Source organism: Ovis canadensis, chromosome 9, assembly GCF_042477335.2.
Source record: "Ovis canadensis isolate MfBH-ARS-UI-01 breed Bighorn chromosome 9, ARS-UI_OviCan_v2, whole genome shotgun sequence".
NCBI lineage: Eukaryota > Metazoa > Chordata > Mammalia > Artiodactyla > Bovidae > Ovis > Ovis canadensis.
Genome location: NC_091253.1, coordinates 55,252,624 through 55,268,830, shown reverse-complemented (window position 1 = coordinate 55,268,830; position 16,207 = coordinate 55,252,624). Strand labels below are relative to the sequence as shown.

Below are 16,207 nucleotides of genomic sequence, written 5' to 3'. Positions count from 1 at the left end.
AATTTGCTGGACACACTCCAAAAAAGTTTTAGAGGTCAGCCTAAGAGACAAAAACATCAGTATAAAATTAGGTGTAGATTTAACTTATATATACTTTCTATCACTTGCCCAGTTGGTTTTGTTATTTTACATTAAAAATAATATTTTACATATAACTTAATCTTCATATCAAATATATTCATATCCAAGTTTTGCCATATATTGTTTGATAACAAAATAAATCTTATAAAACACATATGAAATAGTTAACTACCTACTTGCAACCAATGGTTCCTCTTCTGATGGTTTAAAGTAAAAAGAAACCTTTTCCAAATCAAACAGTGCAACCAGTGTGTCTTCTAGCATGGCTTGTTCATCTGTCTAGAGAGAAAGAAAAACAATCCATGATATGATTGCACTGTTTGAGATAGAGCATAACATAACATAATAAAACATCTCCAGACCAAAACTCGCTTCACTTGTGTTTTATTTACACACAAACCACATTATCAACATACCTAAGAACTTATTGCCTAAAACGAACTGAACTAATCTTCAGATTTACAAGTTTCTTTTGTAGCTTCATGTTTTTCTTTTCCTCTACTGTCTAAACAATTCTGAACCATTTTTCAGTCTATTTTGTAGCTAGATTCTAGTTATACTGATTTTATCTATTAGTTACAGACAAATGTGTACACATAAATGTCTTAGTTGCCTCTAAATCTCTATAATCTTATAAATGTAACAGCTGAAAAGTAAAAATACTGTTTTTCTTAAAAAGCCACAGTACATAATGGACATTGTATTTTACAATAAGATAACCTACGCATTATTCAATTTGCAATTTATGAAAACTGTGATAAAATCAATTTGCATGTATGTGATGATTTTTCTTCCAAAAAGCCTGGGGGCAAGAATCATTTTCACTTGCCTTTATGGGGACGTAATCTTCCCTGTTGACTCAGAAGGTAAGGAATCTACCTGCAACCCAAGAGACCGAGGTTCAATTCCTGGGTCAGGAAGATCCCCTGGAGAAGGGAATGGTAACCCACTCCAGTATTCTTACCTGGAGAATTCCATGGACAGAGGAGCCTGGTGGGCTATAGTTCACGGAGTCACAAAGAATTGGACATGACTAAGCGACTAACACTTCAACACTTTCAATCTAGAATGTCGTGAATATGAAATCTGATTTGTTTTAATCTTTCATTTCATTCCTATATTTTACAGTTGAGGTAGGTAAGACCCAGACTTAGTAACAAGTAATTGCATATCTCAGCATCATCATCTTTTAGTACTGGGTTCTGGGCATCCTATTAGCAGATCAGTGTAGTATCAAAGTCTTTTACTAATTTCCTCATGAAAGAATAATTAACTTTATCATACACATCTTTTTTTTCAAAGGTAACATTTATTTCCTTAAGAAAATCAATGGTCCTTTTAAACAATAATTTTGACATGCTATATCCTCATTTTTAAAATTTGCTGTAGCTTATAATCATATTTTGGGGGCAGCATAAGTAGAGGGTGGAGATGGTAAAGAATTTTTATTGTGTGGGGAAAGAAACACGAAGGTAGTCCCAGACCCCAAGGAAGGACAGCATGGGTAACAAAAGGTTAAGAGTATCATCACTTTGTACTTCAGTCTGGTACTTAATATAACGGATGATACACACTGGATGCTGGATAAATGTTTATGAGATTCTTACTTTTTAAAGTCCATTGGATGGTAGAAAAATGCTACAAATCTGAAATTGTAGGGATAGGACTAAAGAATGAGCATTTTTCCAGTTAAGAGGAATATATATATACACAGGGAGAAATGTCCCAAACAGGCACTGTAATATGTAGATGTGGTTAAAGTCAGACCCAAGGACCTAGGATTGTGCTCAGCACCCAGAGACGCATCAACTGCCAGTGACTGCAGCTCCCCGGGAGCGCTTCACAGTCCCAGGAGACTTTTATGCTCTCCTGAGACATAAAAGATCATGGGTTATAAAAGAGACAGATTATAAGTTCATAAAAGAGACAGAAAGATTATGGGTTTCCTAGGCTTTTTTAAATTACCTCTGGATTTTTTAAATTAATTTTTAAAAATTAACTTGAGGACTGTTGTTGTTTAGTTGCTAAGTCATGTCTGACTCTTTTGCAGCCTCATGGACTGTAGCCTGCCAGGCTCTTCTGTCCATGAGATTTCCCAGGCAAGAATATCGGAGTGGATTGCCATTTCCTCCTCCAGGAGATTTTCCTGACTCAAGGATCGAACTTAAACCTCCTGTACTGGTAGGCCGATTCACCATCACTGCACCATTAGGAAAGCCCATCTTAAGGGTATCAGACACCAATTTCAAATAAAAAAACAACTTTCTGGAGATACAACTCACATATCATAAGTTTCACCCAATTTTAAGTGTACAGCTCAAGGGCTTTTAGTGTATATACAGAGCTGTGTAACTGTCACCATCGTCTGATTTTAGAATAGTTTCCCGACTAGAATTGAACCTCCATATACCTTCTCCCAATCCTTAGCTCCAGGAAATGACTAGCCTACCATCAGTCTCTAAAATTTGCCTTTTGTATTATTTCACAATAATGTAATCAAATAATACTGGTTTATTTCTCTTAACAATATTTTCAAGGTTTATCCATGTGGTAGCATGTATCAGTAGCTCACTCCTTTTTATTGATTAATAATATTCTATTGTGTGGATATACCCCAACTTGATTGTCACTCATCATTCAGTTTTTGGACAATTAGATTGTTTTCACATTTTAGCTATTATGAATAATTTTTCTAGGAACATTTGTGTACGTGTTTTTGTTAGAATATGTTTTCATTTCTCTCGGATATTACCTACGAGAAGAATTTCTGGGTCATATGGAAATTCCATGCTTAACATTTGGAGCAACTGCCAAAATGTTTTCCAAAATGACTGCTCTCTTTTACATTCCCTTCAACAGTGTATGAGGGTTTTAATTTCTCCACATCCTCGCCAACGCCTGTGCCTATCTTTGTCTTTTGGATTACATTCATCCACATCTCTGTGACACAGCATCTTATGCAGTTTTGATTTGCATGTCCCCAGTGGCTAAAGAAGTCGATCATCTTTTCATGTGCCATTTATACTGTCTTTGGAAAAATGTCCATTCAAATCCTCTCTGCCTGCTTGTTAATTGAGTTGCCTTCTTATTCTTTAGTTTTAAAGGATACTTTATATAATCTGGATGTAAGCCAGTTACTAGATGCATGGATTATAAGTTTTTTCTCCCATTCCTTTGTAGGTTTACTTTCAAATAAAAGTACCAGCACATGACCAGCCAATGGCAGGTATTAAGTAAGAAGAGAATACAAATGAAGCCTCACTAGCTAATTAATTCATCCAACAAACACTTAATACCTACCATGTATTAAGAAGTGGGCATCTGCTCTTATGTAATTTTTATTTGATAGGCAAGGAATAATTAATATTTATTTTGTCTTTAAATACTTTTCACAAGAGATGAAAATATGCTATAGGAATGAAATAATGATTAAATGATAATAATGAAAAATGACTTCTTCTCCCTTAAAAGAAATGGAGTAGCCGTCATAGCCAACAAAAGAATCTGAAATGCAGTACTTGGGTGCAATCTCAAAAAAGACAAAATGATCTCTGTTCATTTCCAAGGCCAATCATTCAATATCACAGTAATCCAAGTCTATGCCCCAACCACTAATGCTGAAGAAGCTGAAGTTGAACAGTTCTATGAAGACCTACAAGACCTTCTAGAACTAACACCAAAAGAAGATGTCCTTTTCATCATAGGGGACTGGAATGAAAAAGTAGGAAATCAAGAGATACCTGGAGTAACAGATAAGTTTGGCCGTGAGTAAAAAATGATGCAGGGCAAAGGCTAACAAAGTTTTGCCAAGAGAATGCACTGGTCACAGAAAACACTCTCTTCCAACAATACAAGAGGCAACGCTACACGTGGACATCACCAGAAGATCAATACCGAAATCAGATTGATTATATTCTTTGCAGTCAAAAATGGAGAAGCTCTATATGTCAGTAAAAACAAACCAGGAGCTGACTATGGCTCAGATCATGAACTCCTTACTGCCAAATTCAGACTTAAATTGAAGAAAGTAGGGAAAACCACTAGGCCACTCAGGTATGACCTAAATCATATCAGTTATGATTATACATTGGAGGTGACGAATAGATTCAAGGTAGAGTGCCTGAAGCACTATGGATGGAGGTTCATGACATTGTATAGGAGGCGGTGATCAAGACTATCCCCAAGAAAAAGAAATGCAACAAGGCAAAATGATTGTCTGAGGAGGACTTATAAATAGCTGAGAAAAAGAAGAGAAGCAACAGGCAAAGGAGAAAAAGAAAGATATACCCATCTGAATGCAGAGTTCCAAATAATATCAAGGAAAGACAGGAAAGTCTTACAACGTAATCAGTGCAAAGAATTGAAAAAAACAATAGAATGGGGAAGACTAGAGATCTCGTCAAGAAAATTAGATACCAAGGGAACATTTCATGCAAAGGTGGGCATAATAAAAGACAAAAAGGGTATGGACCTAATAGAAGCAGAAGATATCAAGAAGACATGGCAAGAATACACAGAAGAACCATGGAAGAAGATCTTAATCACCCAGATAACTATGATGGTCTGATCACTCAACTAGAGCCAGACATCCTGGAGTGCAAAGTCAAGTGGACCTTCAGAAGCTTCACTACAAACAAAGCTAGTGGAGGTGATGGAATTCTAGCTGAGCTATTTGAAGTCCTAAAAGATGATTCTGTTTAAGTGTCACAGTCAATATGTCAGCAAATTTAGAAAACTCAGCAGTGGCCACAGGCCTGGAAAAGGTCAGTTTTCATTCCAATCCCAAAGAAAGGCAATGCCAAAGAATGTTCAAACTACTGCACAATTGCACTCATCTCACACACTAGCAAAGCAATGCTCAAAATTCTCCAAGCCAGGCTTCAATAGTACATGAACCAAGAACTTCCAGATGTTCAAGCTGGATTTAGAAAAGGCAGAGGAATCAGATTGCCAACATCCATTGGATCATAGAAAAAGCAAGAGAATTCCAGAAAAACATCTACTTCTGCTTCATTGACTACACGAAAGCCTTTGTGTGGATCACAACAAACTGGAAAACTGAAAGAAATGGGAATACCAGACCACCTTACCTGCCTCCTGAGAAACCTGTATGCAGGTCAAGAAGCAACAGTTAGAACTGGACATGGAACAATGGAGTACTTTACAATTGTGAAAGGAGTACATCAAGGGTGTATATTGTCACCCTGATTATTTAATTTATATGCAGAGTACATCATGTGAAATGCCAAGGTGGATGAAGCACAAACTGGAATCAAGATTGCAAGGAGAAATATCAATAACCTCAGATATGCAGATGACACATGCTTATGGCAAAAAGTGAAGAGGAACTAAAGGACCTCTTGAGGAAAGTGAAAGAGGAGAGTGAATAAGTTGGCTTAAAGCTCAACATTCAGAAAACGAAGATCATGGTTTCTGGTTCCATCACTTCATGGCAAAAGATGGGGAAACAATGGAAACAGGGACAGACTTTATATTTCCTTGAGCTCCAGAATCACTGCAAATGGTGATTGTAACCATGAAATTAGAAGACAGTTGTTCTTTGGAAGAAAAGCTATGACCAACCTAGACAGCTTATTAAAAAGCAGACATTACTTTGCCAGCCAAGCTCTGTCTAGTCAAAGCTATGGTTTTCCAGTAGTCATGTATGGATGTGAGAGTTGGACTATAACAAAAGCTGAGAGCTGAAGAATTGATGCTTTTGAAGTGTGGTGTTGGAGAAGACTCTTGAGAGTCCTTTGGACTGCAAGGAGATCCAACCAGTCCATCCTAAAGGAAATCAGTCCTGAATATTCATTGGAAGGACTGATGCTGAAGTTGAAGCTCCAATACTTTGGCCACCTGATGTGAAAAGTTGACTCATTAGAAAAGACCCTGATGCTGAGGAAGATTGAAGGCAGGAGGAGAAAGGGATGACAGACGATGAGATGGTTGGATGGCATCACGGACTCAATGGGCATGAGTTTGAGCAAGCTCTAGGAGTTGGTGAAAGTCAGGAAAGCCTTTCATGCTGCAGTCCACGGGGTCTCAAAGAGTTGGACACAACTAAGCAACTGAACAATAACATTTAAAAATTTTCTTTAATTAAATTTTTTCTATTTGGTTATATTAGCAATCTAATAAGAAGTTAATCACACATATGGAGTATATAAAGTCTTTACAAAATAATGTAACTCTGTTTCATTGAATTTTATTCAATGAATGTCCTTATCATTCCAGAACTTTTTATGACCATATAGTACAGCTATTACCCTATCCTCAATACCACTGAAGAAAAACATTATTTTGATGTGCAAACTCATATCTATTCATTTAAAAACTCAACCATGTTACTTGGAAGCTACATTTACTATATGTACTTTAAAAGACAAATAGAACCTCATGCTTAAATCACAATTATATTTAACATGCACCTTTGGTTTAAATAACATGAACATATTTGCCTTGACACATCATGACAACTATCAGAACCGTAGGAAGTATGTGTGAAAAACCTCTAAGTTCACTGCAGTCTCCTCAAATATTTTTGAGATGCTTTCTTCATCTCTGCTGTGGACCACTGATGCATAAGCACACAATATTTTACAGTAATTAAGGCAATGTTCTTGGATTTAACAGGACAAACACACACACAAAGGAAGGAAATAAAACTGTTTGACACATGCAAATTTTAACCAGATTGTCAGACAGTATGGCATGCAAGTCATTAGAGCTCTTCTAAGAGTATCTTCCAGAATATCAACCTCAGGAGGTGCTCGGGGTATCATGGCAGACTCTTCTGTACCGGAAATAAGCAACCAACACAGACAAACCCTCCTTCCTCTGCTGACCTTTCTCAGCTGGTGCTTAGGGATGCAGGAATTAGTAACAGATGGAGGCTTTCTCAGATTTTAGCAGCCACTGAGAATAAATAAAAATTAGGAAAGAAGAAATACCTTCGACTTACTTATTAAAAGTATATTTGCCCATGGAAAAATATACCTTTTTAAAAGAGCTGGATGGCTGCAGATATAATAATGAATTGCTAGTCACTCAGTCATGTCTGACTCTTTGTGACCCCATGGACTGTAGCCCACCAGGCTCCTCTGTCCATGGAATTCTCTAGGCAAAATTACTGGAATGGGTTGCCATTCCCTACTTCAGGGGGTTTTCCCGACCCAGGAACGGAACTAGGGTCTCCTGCATCATAGGCAGATTATTTAGGGAAGGACAGTAATGAACAACCACTTTTTACTGGGACTAGGTCCCAATGCGTGTTACATTTGGCACAGCCAGTGGGAGGCACTGTGATTCCTTACCAAGTTTGGTGATAGAAGGGACTGAAAGTGAAAAAGAACTCCTGCATTTGCGATTTGGTCCAGCCACCTTCTGCTGGCCTCCCATGTTTCCATCTCATTTTCTTTGCTGTTGTCAAACATCTGGTTTAAGGCCGCCATGAGCTGCTCGGAGAAGGCACAGACGGTGGCCACCAGGCTCTGGCAGAAAACCATGTCTCTTCGGAGCTGAGTCTCGCTATCTGTGATGTAGGGGAACATAAAGATGATTTTGCAAAATGTCATAGTTGAACTAAACCAGTTCATTTAACATCTGCATTCACTGTTATTTCATTCTCTCTCTAAACTCACACCATGGGAAAAATGTGAATTCAAGCTCTATTCATGAGCACATACTTTTCAGTAGGTATGCTTTTTACAAAACATGGAACACCAAAAAATGTTAGAAACATTAAGATCTTTTTCTTACTTGATATTGTGACTTGATTTTCCAATCACCGAATTGTTTTATAAAATCCAAGGAAATAAAATAAGGTTTATTTACTTTTTTTTTTTTTTAGTGATGGAACATAATATGCATTTTTGTGTGACACTTTCCCTAAAGGGAATTCAAAGCCCAATTTTTCAGTTTGCACTAGCAAATGAAATATAATATTATTAATACTAAATTTAAAAAATTGTCTACTAGGCCTATTCAAATACTAATATAAAACACACATGGGGAAAGGGTATTGATGTCTGACTACTTGTAACGAGAAACAAATCTGAATCTCCTGAAGTCACCTATTCAATTTCACAAGCTATCAATAGGTCCAGTTCAGAAATCCCTATATTTTTTGACATAATTATATATTGATAGTTTTAATATAAATCGACTTTTACTAGCATACTTATTCTGCAATTAACTGGACTTTCGACTGACCTCCTTTGAAGGTATGTTGACCCTATGAACTGCCAGTTCTGGACCTCAGGTTTCTCAAATGGAAAGCAGCTGTGCCTCTGAGAACTCAATCCTAAAGAGTTCACTCCTCTGAGACACAGGGTATATACAAACTACACAGCAACATAAACACCAAGCCACACATTCTGTACGCTGAAAAATTACTTCTACTAGAAAAACAACACAGGTGAAAAATCAACATATTCCCAAATGTATACTGAACATGTTGAGGGCTTGCACACTTCTGAAATGAAGAAGCATTGTCAATAATTAGTGTATAACATAAATAAACATGCTGCCTTTATTCAGCAGTGAGTTCTCCTTGCTTTATTGATGAAAAGGCATATTTTTTTAAAAGTTGTTTAACCAAGGACATGAAACACCTGCTTTTAATGACTACCAAAGCATCAGTCAGTCAGTCAGTTCAGTCGCTCAGTCGTGTCTGACTCTTTGTGACCCCATGAATCACAGCACGCCAGGCCTCCCTGTCCATCACCAACTCCCGGAGTTCACTCAGACTCATGTCCATCGAGTCAGTGATGCCATCCAGCCATCTCATCCTCTGTCGTCCCCTTCTCCTCCTGCCCCCAACCCCTCCCAGCATCAGAGTCTTTTCCAATGAGTCAACTCTTCTCATCAGGTGGCCAAAGTACTGGAGTTTCAGCTTCAACATCATTCCTTCCAAAGAAATCCCAGGGCTGATCTCCTTTAGAATGGACTGGTTGGATCTCCTTGCAGTCCAAGGGACTCTCAAGAGTCTTCTCCAACACTACACTTCAAAAGCATCAATTCTTTGGCACCCAGCTTTCTTCCCAGTCCAACTCTCACATCCATACATGACCACAGGAAAAACCATAGCCTTGACTAGAGGGACCTTTGTTGGCAAAGTAATGTCTCTGCTTTTCAGTATGCTATCTAGGTTGGTCATAACTATTCTTCCAAGGAGTAAGCGTCTTTTAATTTCATGGCTGCAATCACCATCTGCAGTGATTTTGGAGCCCCCCAAAATAAAGTCTGACATTGTTTCCACTGTTTCCCCATCTATTTCCCATGAAGTGATGGCATAAGTACACATAACTGCTGCTTGTTACTCAGTTTCACTGTTAGGAAAAACTAGTCTTGAAAATTTTATTAGAAACAAGATTAAATATGAAAAATAATTATATAACAAAAATATTTATTGATTAGGTTGAACTCTATGAACTTGCTGTTTTGGTAGGTCAACATGATTGAATATGTCAATTTCATATGGTTCAATCTGTTAATTTAACAACAACATATGTTAGACATTTCCCTTAAGTATTAAATATCATGTGCCCCATTCTAATAGATGGAAAAGAATGTTTTACATGTCATCATAAAGTGGCTAAACTGGGAAACAGCTTTGCCCAATTTCAACTAAGAAAAAAGCAAAACACCTGTTCTGTTGTACATAATTTCTAACAATGTGTAGATACGCAACAAATACTTACTGAATGAAAATAATGAATCAGTAGAGTGACTAACAACTGAATTAAGTGAATTGAAAATGTATGCGTTCATTCTCTGGCTTCTTGAAATGACGATTTAGTCTGACTTAACAGAGAAGGCTGGAGAAGGCAATGGCACCCCACTCGAGTGCCTGGAAAATCCCATGGATGGAGGAGCCTGGTGGGCTACAGTCCATGGGGTCGATAAGAGTCAGACCCGACTGAGCAACTTTACTTTCACTGTTCACTTTCATGCATTGGAGGGGACAATTGCAACCTACTCCAGTGTTGTTGCCTGGAGAATCCCGGGGACAGGTCAGCCTGGTGGGCTGCCATCTATGGGGTCACAGAGTTAGACACAACTGAAGTGAGTTAGCAGCAGCAGCAACAGAGAAGGCAACGGCACCCCACTCCAGTACTCTTGCCTGGAAAATCCCATGGACAGAGGAGCCTGGTAGGCTGCAGTCCATGGGGTCGCTAGGAGGCGGATATGACTGAGTGGCTGCACTTTTAATTTTCACTTTCATGCACTGGAGAAGGAAATGGCAATCCACTCCAGTGTTCTTGCCTGGAGAATCTCAGGGACAGGGGAGCCTGGTGGGCTGCCGTCTATGGGGTTGCACAGAGTTGGAAACTACTGAAGCGACTTAGCAGCAGCAGCAGCAGCAGTCTGACTTAAAAGGGTGATTCTTGGTTCATGGGCCCTTGGCTGTGGGACACCCTTCTTCCCTCTCCACTCAGCAAACATGAAATCGTTCTTAAAAAGTCAACTCATCATGGATGAAACTGGAGCCAATTATACAGAGTGAAGTAAGCCAGAAAGAAAAACACCAATACAGTATACTAACACATATATATGGAATTTAGAAAGATGGTAATGATAACCCTATATGCGAGACAGCAAAAGAGACACAGATGTAAAGAACAGACTTTTGGACTCTGTGGGAGAGGGAGAGGGTGGGTTGATTTGGGAGAATGGCATTGAAACATGTATACTATCATGTAAGAAATGAATCGCCAGTCTAGGGTCGATACAGGATACAGGATGCTTGGGGCTGGTGCACTGGGATGACCCAGAGAGATGATATGGGGAGGGTGGTGAGAGGGGGGTTCAGAGTTAGGAACTCATGTACACCTGTGGTGGATTCATGTCAATGTATGGCAAAACCAATACAGTATTGTAAAGTTAAAAAAAATAAAATAAAAAAAAATTAAAAATAAAAAACTGATGCAGGAAAAAAAAGTCAACTCATCAAAATACTGAAATATTACCTCCCCTTGTGAAATGTCCCCTCTCCTTCAGGAAGCTGGTATAGTTCTCTCTGCCCCACCTCAGGCCTGGGGGTGTCTCCCCCTGCTGGAGGGCTAATGACCTAGCATTGTGAGAGTTTGCTTACATGCTTTTGCTTCCCAGGGGACAATCAGCATCAGTGCTGGGGGAGTTGGCATATAGTGTGATTTATGCTTAGGGACTTTAAAGGCAGATAATCTGCTTTCAACTACCCATTCCACCATCTTTAAAGTGTATGATTCTAGGTATTTGATTCTTATTTTTAAAATAGGAGCTATTCCTACTTCTTAGATTTGTGATAAAGATAAATGGAATATGTTTGTTCTCTACGTATTTCTGCTTTGAAAATGGGTTCATCTGTACCATTTTTCAGGTGTAGAGAGCAAACATATGAACACCAAGGCAGGAAAGGGGGCTGGAGATTGGGCTTTACATATATACACTATTATGCATAAAATAGATAACTAATGAGAACCTACTGTATAGCACAGGGAACTCCACTCAGTGCTCTGTGGTGGCCTAAATAGGAAGGAAATCTAAAAAGGAAGGAATACATGTATCTGTGTAAGTGATTCACTTTGCCGCACAGTAGAAACTAACACAACATTGTAAAGCAACCATGTTGTCGTTGTTGTTCAGTTGCCCAGTTGTGTCTGACTCTTTGCGACCCCATGGACTGCAGCACTCCAGTCCTCCCTGTCCCTCACCGTCTCCTGGAGTTTGCCCAAGTTCATGTCCTTTGCATCGTTACACCTTCCAGTCATCTCATCCTCTGACACCCTCTTTTCCTTCTGCCCTCAGTCTTTCCCAGTATCAGGGAAAGCAACCATACTCCAACACAAATTAAAATAAATTCTAAAAGAAAATAAAGCTGAATGGAGGCTCTGTGTTCTTAAAGTAATAGACTTCAAAAAAAAAGATAGATGAAATAAAAACATTTAAAGCACTTAGCAAGGTGAAATCGGACGTGATATTACCAAGATTCTTTTCTTCCCCTAGCATCTAACACGGTGATGGGTGCTCAGTCTATTACTGACTAGAGAAGGAACACCATGATAAAGAAAGAAACCCAATAAGTGAACTGAAAAACATATAGGTCTTTTCCTTTTAATTATGCAGCTGTTCAAAATTCAAGTGTCCATCCTTTACCAAAGCTATTCTCATTCATCATTTTCATCAATAAGAACTACAGCAGGAATCACAAGAGCTGCTCCCAGCTTCTAGTAAAAGAAGAAAAGCAAAGAATTCTGTTTTGTTCGCGTGTGTGTATGGCAGCTTATTATTTTTTGCCAACTAAGAATTTCCATATAGTGAGAACACACTCAAAATAAACGGATTATTACCTATCCATTTGTTTCATTTCAGTATTTGAGAACCTGCTTAAATTCACCTTCTATAAACATGTTTAAAAACATTAACACTTCATTTACTCTATGCTGTTTAAAAAGCTCAAGTTTCATCTTAAGCTTGCTGGTCTAAAAAGAATGAGAAGGTTTCTAGACACACAAGTAATCCGTCATTACTCTGAAGTTGTAGGGAAATGAAAGCAAAATAAACAAAAAGAAGAGATTAGAGAAAGAAAAAGACAGAAATAAAAAGCAATTAAGAATAATGTTTAGCAGATACAGTCTGCCCTTTTAAAGTGAAAAGCATAATTTTGTGGCCAACAACATGGAGTAATTAGTCTGTTTGGTACCATTCAAATGTAATAGGGAAAAAAAGAGTGAGGAAATTAAGTAAACAAAAAAAGAGAATTATGATAGGAAAAGACAAAATTTAAATCAAAACAAGAACACCCATCTGAATATTAATAAACAAAGCAACACATTGCAGAACCACTTCTGGAACTGGCAGATCTAAGTCTCAATTTCAAAACTGCCACCTACTATTTATTAATTCACCCAGTAAGGTATCTTTATGCCTAATCTTCTGGATGCCCCCAAATTTGTGGTGACTGACTACATGTACGAGTTATGATTCATCTACATGAATGCAGATTTCTTCACCTTTAAAACTGTGGAAACAATAATAATGTTCTCACAGAGTAGTTGTGAGAACACAGTGAAATCCATAAAAATGAGGTACATTAACTCTGCTGTTATTGTTAAAAAAAATGTGACATACTTTCGTTATTATTATTACTCAGTCAAAAAGCAAGGCAAAATCCAATCATCAGAAGGAAAAAAAAGGCTCTCTTGTTTAAGTTGGCTCATCCATTCATTATAATTTAAATTTTCCAAGTGTGGTAGACTGCAAAGTAGTGACAAATTCTTCCCCTCTCTGCACCCATGCCCTTCCAAACCAATTTCTGATTGTGATTCCTCCCATCAAAAGTACAATCTGTTTCTCCTTGAATCAGAACCATCTACATCCTTGTTATAAACAAAAATTAGACACAGGTTCACAATAAAACTTATTTGTACAAGGAACTTTACCAAAACCTGGTTCCTCTCCTTTTAAATCATATTTTGTATAAATATACGTTTATATATGCTTTCATGCATTTTACTTGTAATTGAAAATGAGCATGTTTTATGTCTTTATCATAAAATACTATAGAAGTATTTTTTAATCCCTGCAAGGCTTTAGAGAAGGTAGGGATCATATTTCCATCTATTTTGTAAACAGGTGAAGCCACTGCCTTCATATCATAAGACATCTAAGGTAGTGGGCTATAATAATTTCAAACAGTAAAAATAATGCAAACTATTACCTGAATATTCAAGAAGAGCCAGGAGTATCCTACACTTTACCTCTGCAGAGAAAGAAAATATACCAGTCAGTTGTTCAGTCTTTTTCTGCAACTAACATCATATTATAGTTGTGTAGTAAAAAATAAGCACAAACTCATTATATTAGATAATAAAAATCCCATTCATTTGACAAGCCATTTTTGCTTATCTACCTACATAAATTCTATCCATTGCTCAAGACCCTAAAATCATTTCCAGATCTGAATTATATGAGCCCTGATATATCATTCAAATCTTGCTATCTTTGTAGGTCATCATTAGCTTGCATGATGTTCTGTAAATGCCTACAGCTATTATGGTCTTGACCAGTAAAGGTCAAATAGCATTTTTTTTAATTTTTCAACTTTCAAAGATTATATATACAATATTTGGGGCTTCCCTGGTGGCTCAATGGTAAAGAATCTGCCTGCAATGCAGGAGCCCCAGGTTCAATCCCTGGGTGGGGAAGATCCCCTGGAGAAGGGAATGACAATCCACTCTAATATTCTTGCATGGAGAATTCCATGGACAGAAGAGCATAGAATGCTACAGTCCATGGGGTCACAAAGAGTTGGACATGGCTGAGCGACCAACACTTCCACTTGCATACAGTATATAAAGAATATATATAATACAGTACAGCTGAGCACTGAAGAATTGATGCTTTTGAACTGTGGTGTTGGAGAAGACTCTTGAGAGTCCCTTGGACTACCAAGAGATCAAACCTGTCAGTCCGAAAGGAAATCAGTCCTGAATACTCATTGGAAGGACTGTTGCTGAAGCTGAAGCTGCAATACTTTGGCGACCTGATGTGAAGAACTGACTCATTGGAAAAGACCCTGATGCTGGGAAAGATTGAAGGCAGGAGGAGAAGGGGACAACAGAAGATGAGATGGTTGGATGGCATCACCGACTTGATGGACATGAGTTTGAGCAAGCTCTGGGAGTTGGTGATGGACAGGGAATCCTGGCATGTTGCAGTCCATGGGCTTGCAAAGAGTTGGACTTGACTGAGCAACTGATCACTGATATAAATATGCATTAATAAATATTATATTATAAATTATGGCTCAGTAGTAAAGAATCTGCCTGCTAATGCAGGAGACATAGGAGACATAGGTTCAATCCTTGTCTTGGGAAGATCCCCTGCAGGAGGAAATGGCAACCCACTCCAGTATCCTGAAAAATTCCATGGACAGAGGAGCCTGGTGTGCTACAGTCCATAGGGTTGCAAAAAGTCAGACATAACCGAACAACTAAGCACATTACATACTGTGTATTATATATTAGAAATAAATGTATATATTATTCCTCTCCTATCTTTAGGTCAAAATACTGCCCTAAAGGACTAAAAAATACTAAATATTTCCAAATATTCTTCTTCTCACCCCATCCCCACACAGGACCAACCACAGATGTCCGATAAATGATGTGTGCTAACGTCACATTCGTTGTTGTGCGCCCAATCAGCCATGCACTCATTTGCTTCCAATTGGTAGATAGTTTGCTTGCAGTAGGAAAATATTAAACATAAGGAGTTCCTTTATGTGCTCAAGATTATGGAAAATAAAACAGGTTAGGTGGCATCCTATTCTAAATAAAATCACAGAATAATTAGAGCAACAAAATTAACAGATAAGAAATGCAGGAAATACCAGAGAGGACATTAAGTTTTACAAGTGAGACACAAGGACAAATGGATTCAGAGGCAGAAAAGAACACTGGACTGAGTCAGGAGACCCATCTATTATACACTAACTTTACCGTCTTTAGTAAAGTGTTAATCTACTTTGGGTCTCATCTTGCTCATTCATAAGATAACATCTATGTTACCTAGTTTATAGTACTGTGCATAAAAAACACATGGTGCTGTGCTTAGTCACTCAGTTGTGTCCAACTCTTTGAGACCCCAGGGACTATAGCCCACCAGGCTCCTCTATCCATGGGTATTCTCCAGGCAAGAATACTGGAATGGGTTGCCATGCCCTCCTCCAGGGGATCCTTCCAACCCAGGGATGGGACCCAGGTCTCCCGCACTACAGGTGGATTCTTTACCATCTGAGCCACAAGGGAAGTGAAACACATGGGAATATATATCAAAGCCTTGGAAAATTATTTAAAGTACTCTGTACTGATGAAGCACTTTTATTATTGTAACTTGAATCTGAATAAAGTTGGTGTAGAATTTTGTTGAGAGTCTCAAAATTTTAAATGTTCAAAGTTAATTGTCAGGGGAGAAGTACATATCCTAAGAGTGGGAAGAGTGCTAGCAAGGCAATAGAGTTGAAAAAAAAAAGGCAAACATTCAACAATCTAGCAAAGAAAAAATTTTTATTACATCATTGCTGCTGCTGCTAAGTCGCTTCAGTCGTGTCCGACTCTACGCGACCCCATAGACGGCA

The 16,207-nt window shown here is 38.2% G+C and overlaps 1 protein-coding gene across 3 annotated transcripts in view; it reads right to left on the bottom strand.

Annotated features, from left to right (window-relative positions):
• PREX2 (phosphatidylinositol-3,4,5-trisphosphate dependent Rac exchange factor 2) overlaps positions 1-16,207 on the bottom strand; it is a 303,487-nt gene that overhangs the window by 86,444 nt on the left and 200,836 nt on the right. Inside the window, exons 31-33 of one of the 3 annotated variants that reach the window (XR_011259007.1) lie at positions 13,787-13,828; positions 7,398-7,615; positions 258-356 (exon numbers count right to left, since the gene is read on the bottom strand). Coding sequence is in view for 2 of the 3 variants with exons in the window: in XM_069600206.1 (XP_069456307.1) it covers positions 258-360; positions 7,398-7,615; positions 13,787-13,828 (363 nt within the window). In the remaining variant the exon portion in view is untranslated. Of the gene's footprint in view, positions 1-257; positions 361-7,397; positions 7,616-13,786; positions 13,829-16,207 lie in introns of all 3 variants that reach the window. The other 2 variants (XM_069600206.1, XM_069600207.1) reach the window with 2 other exon arrangements.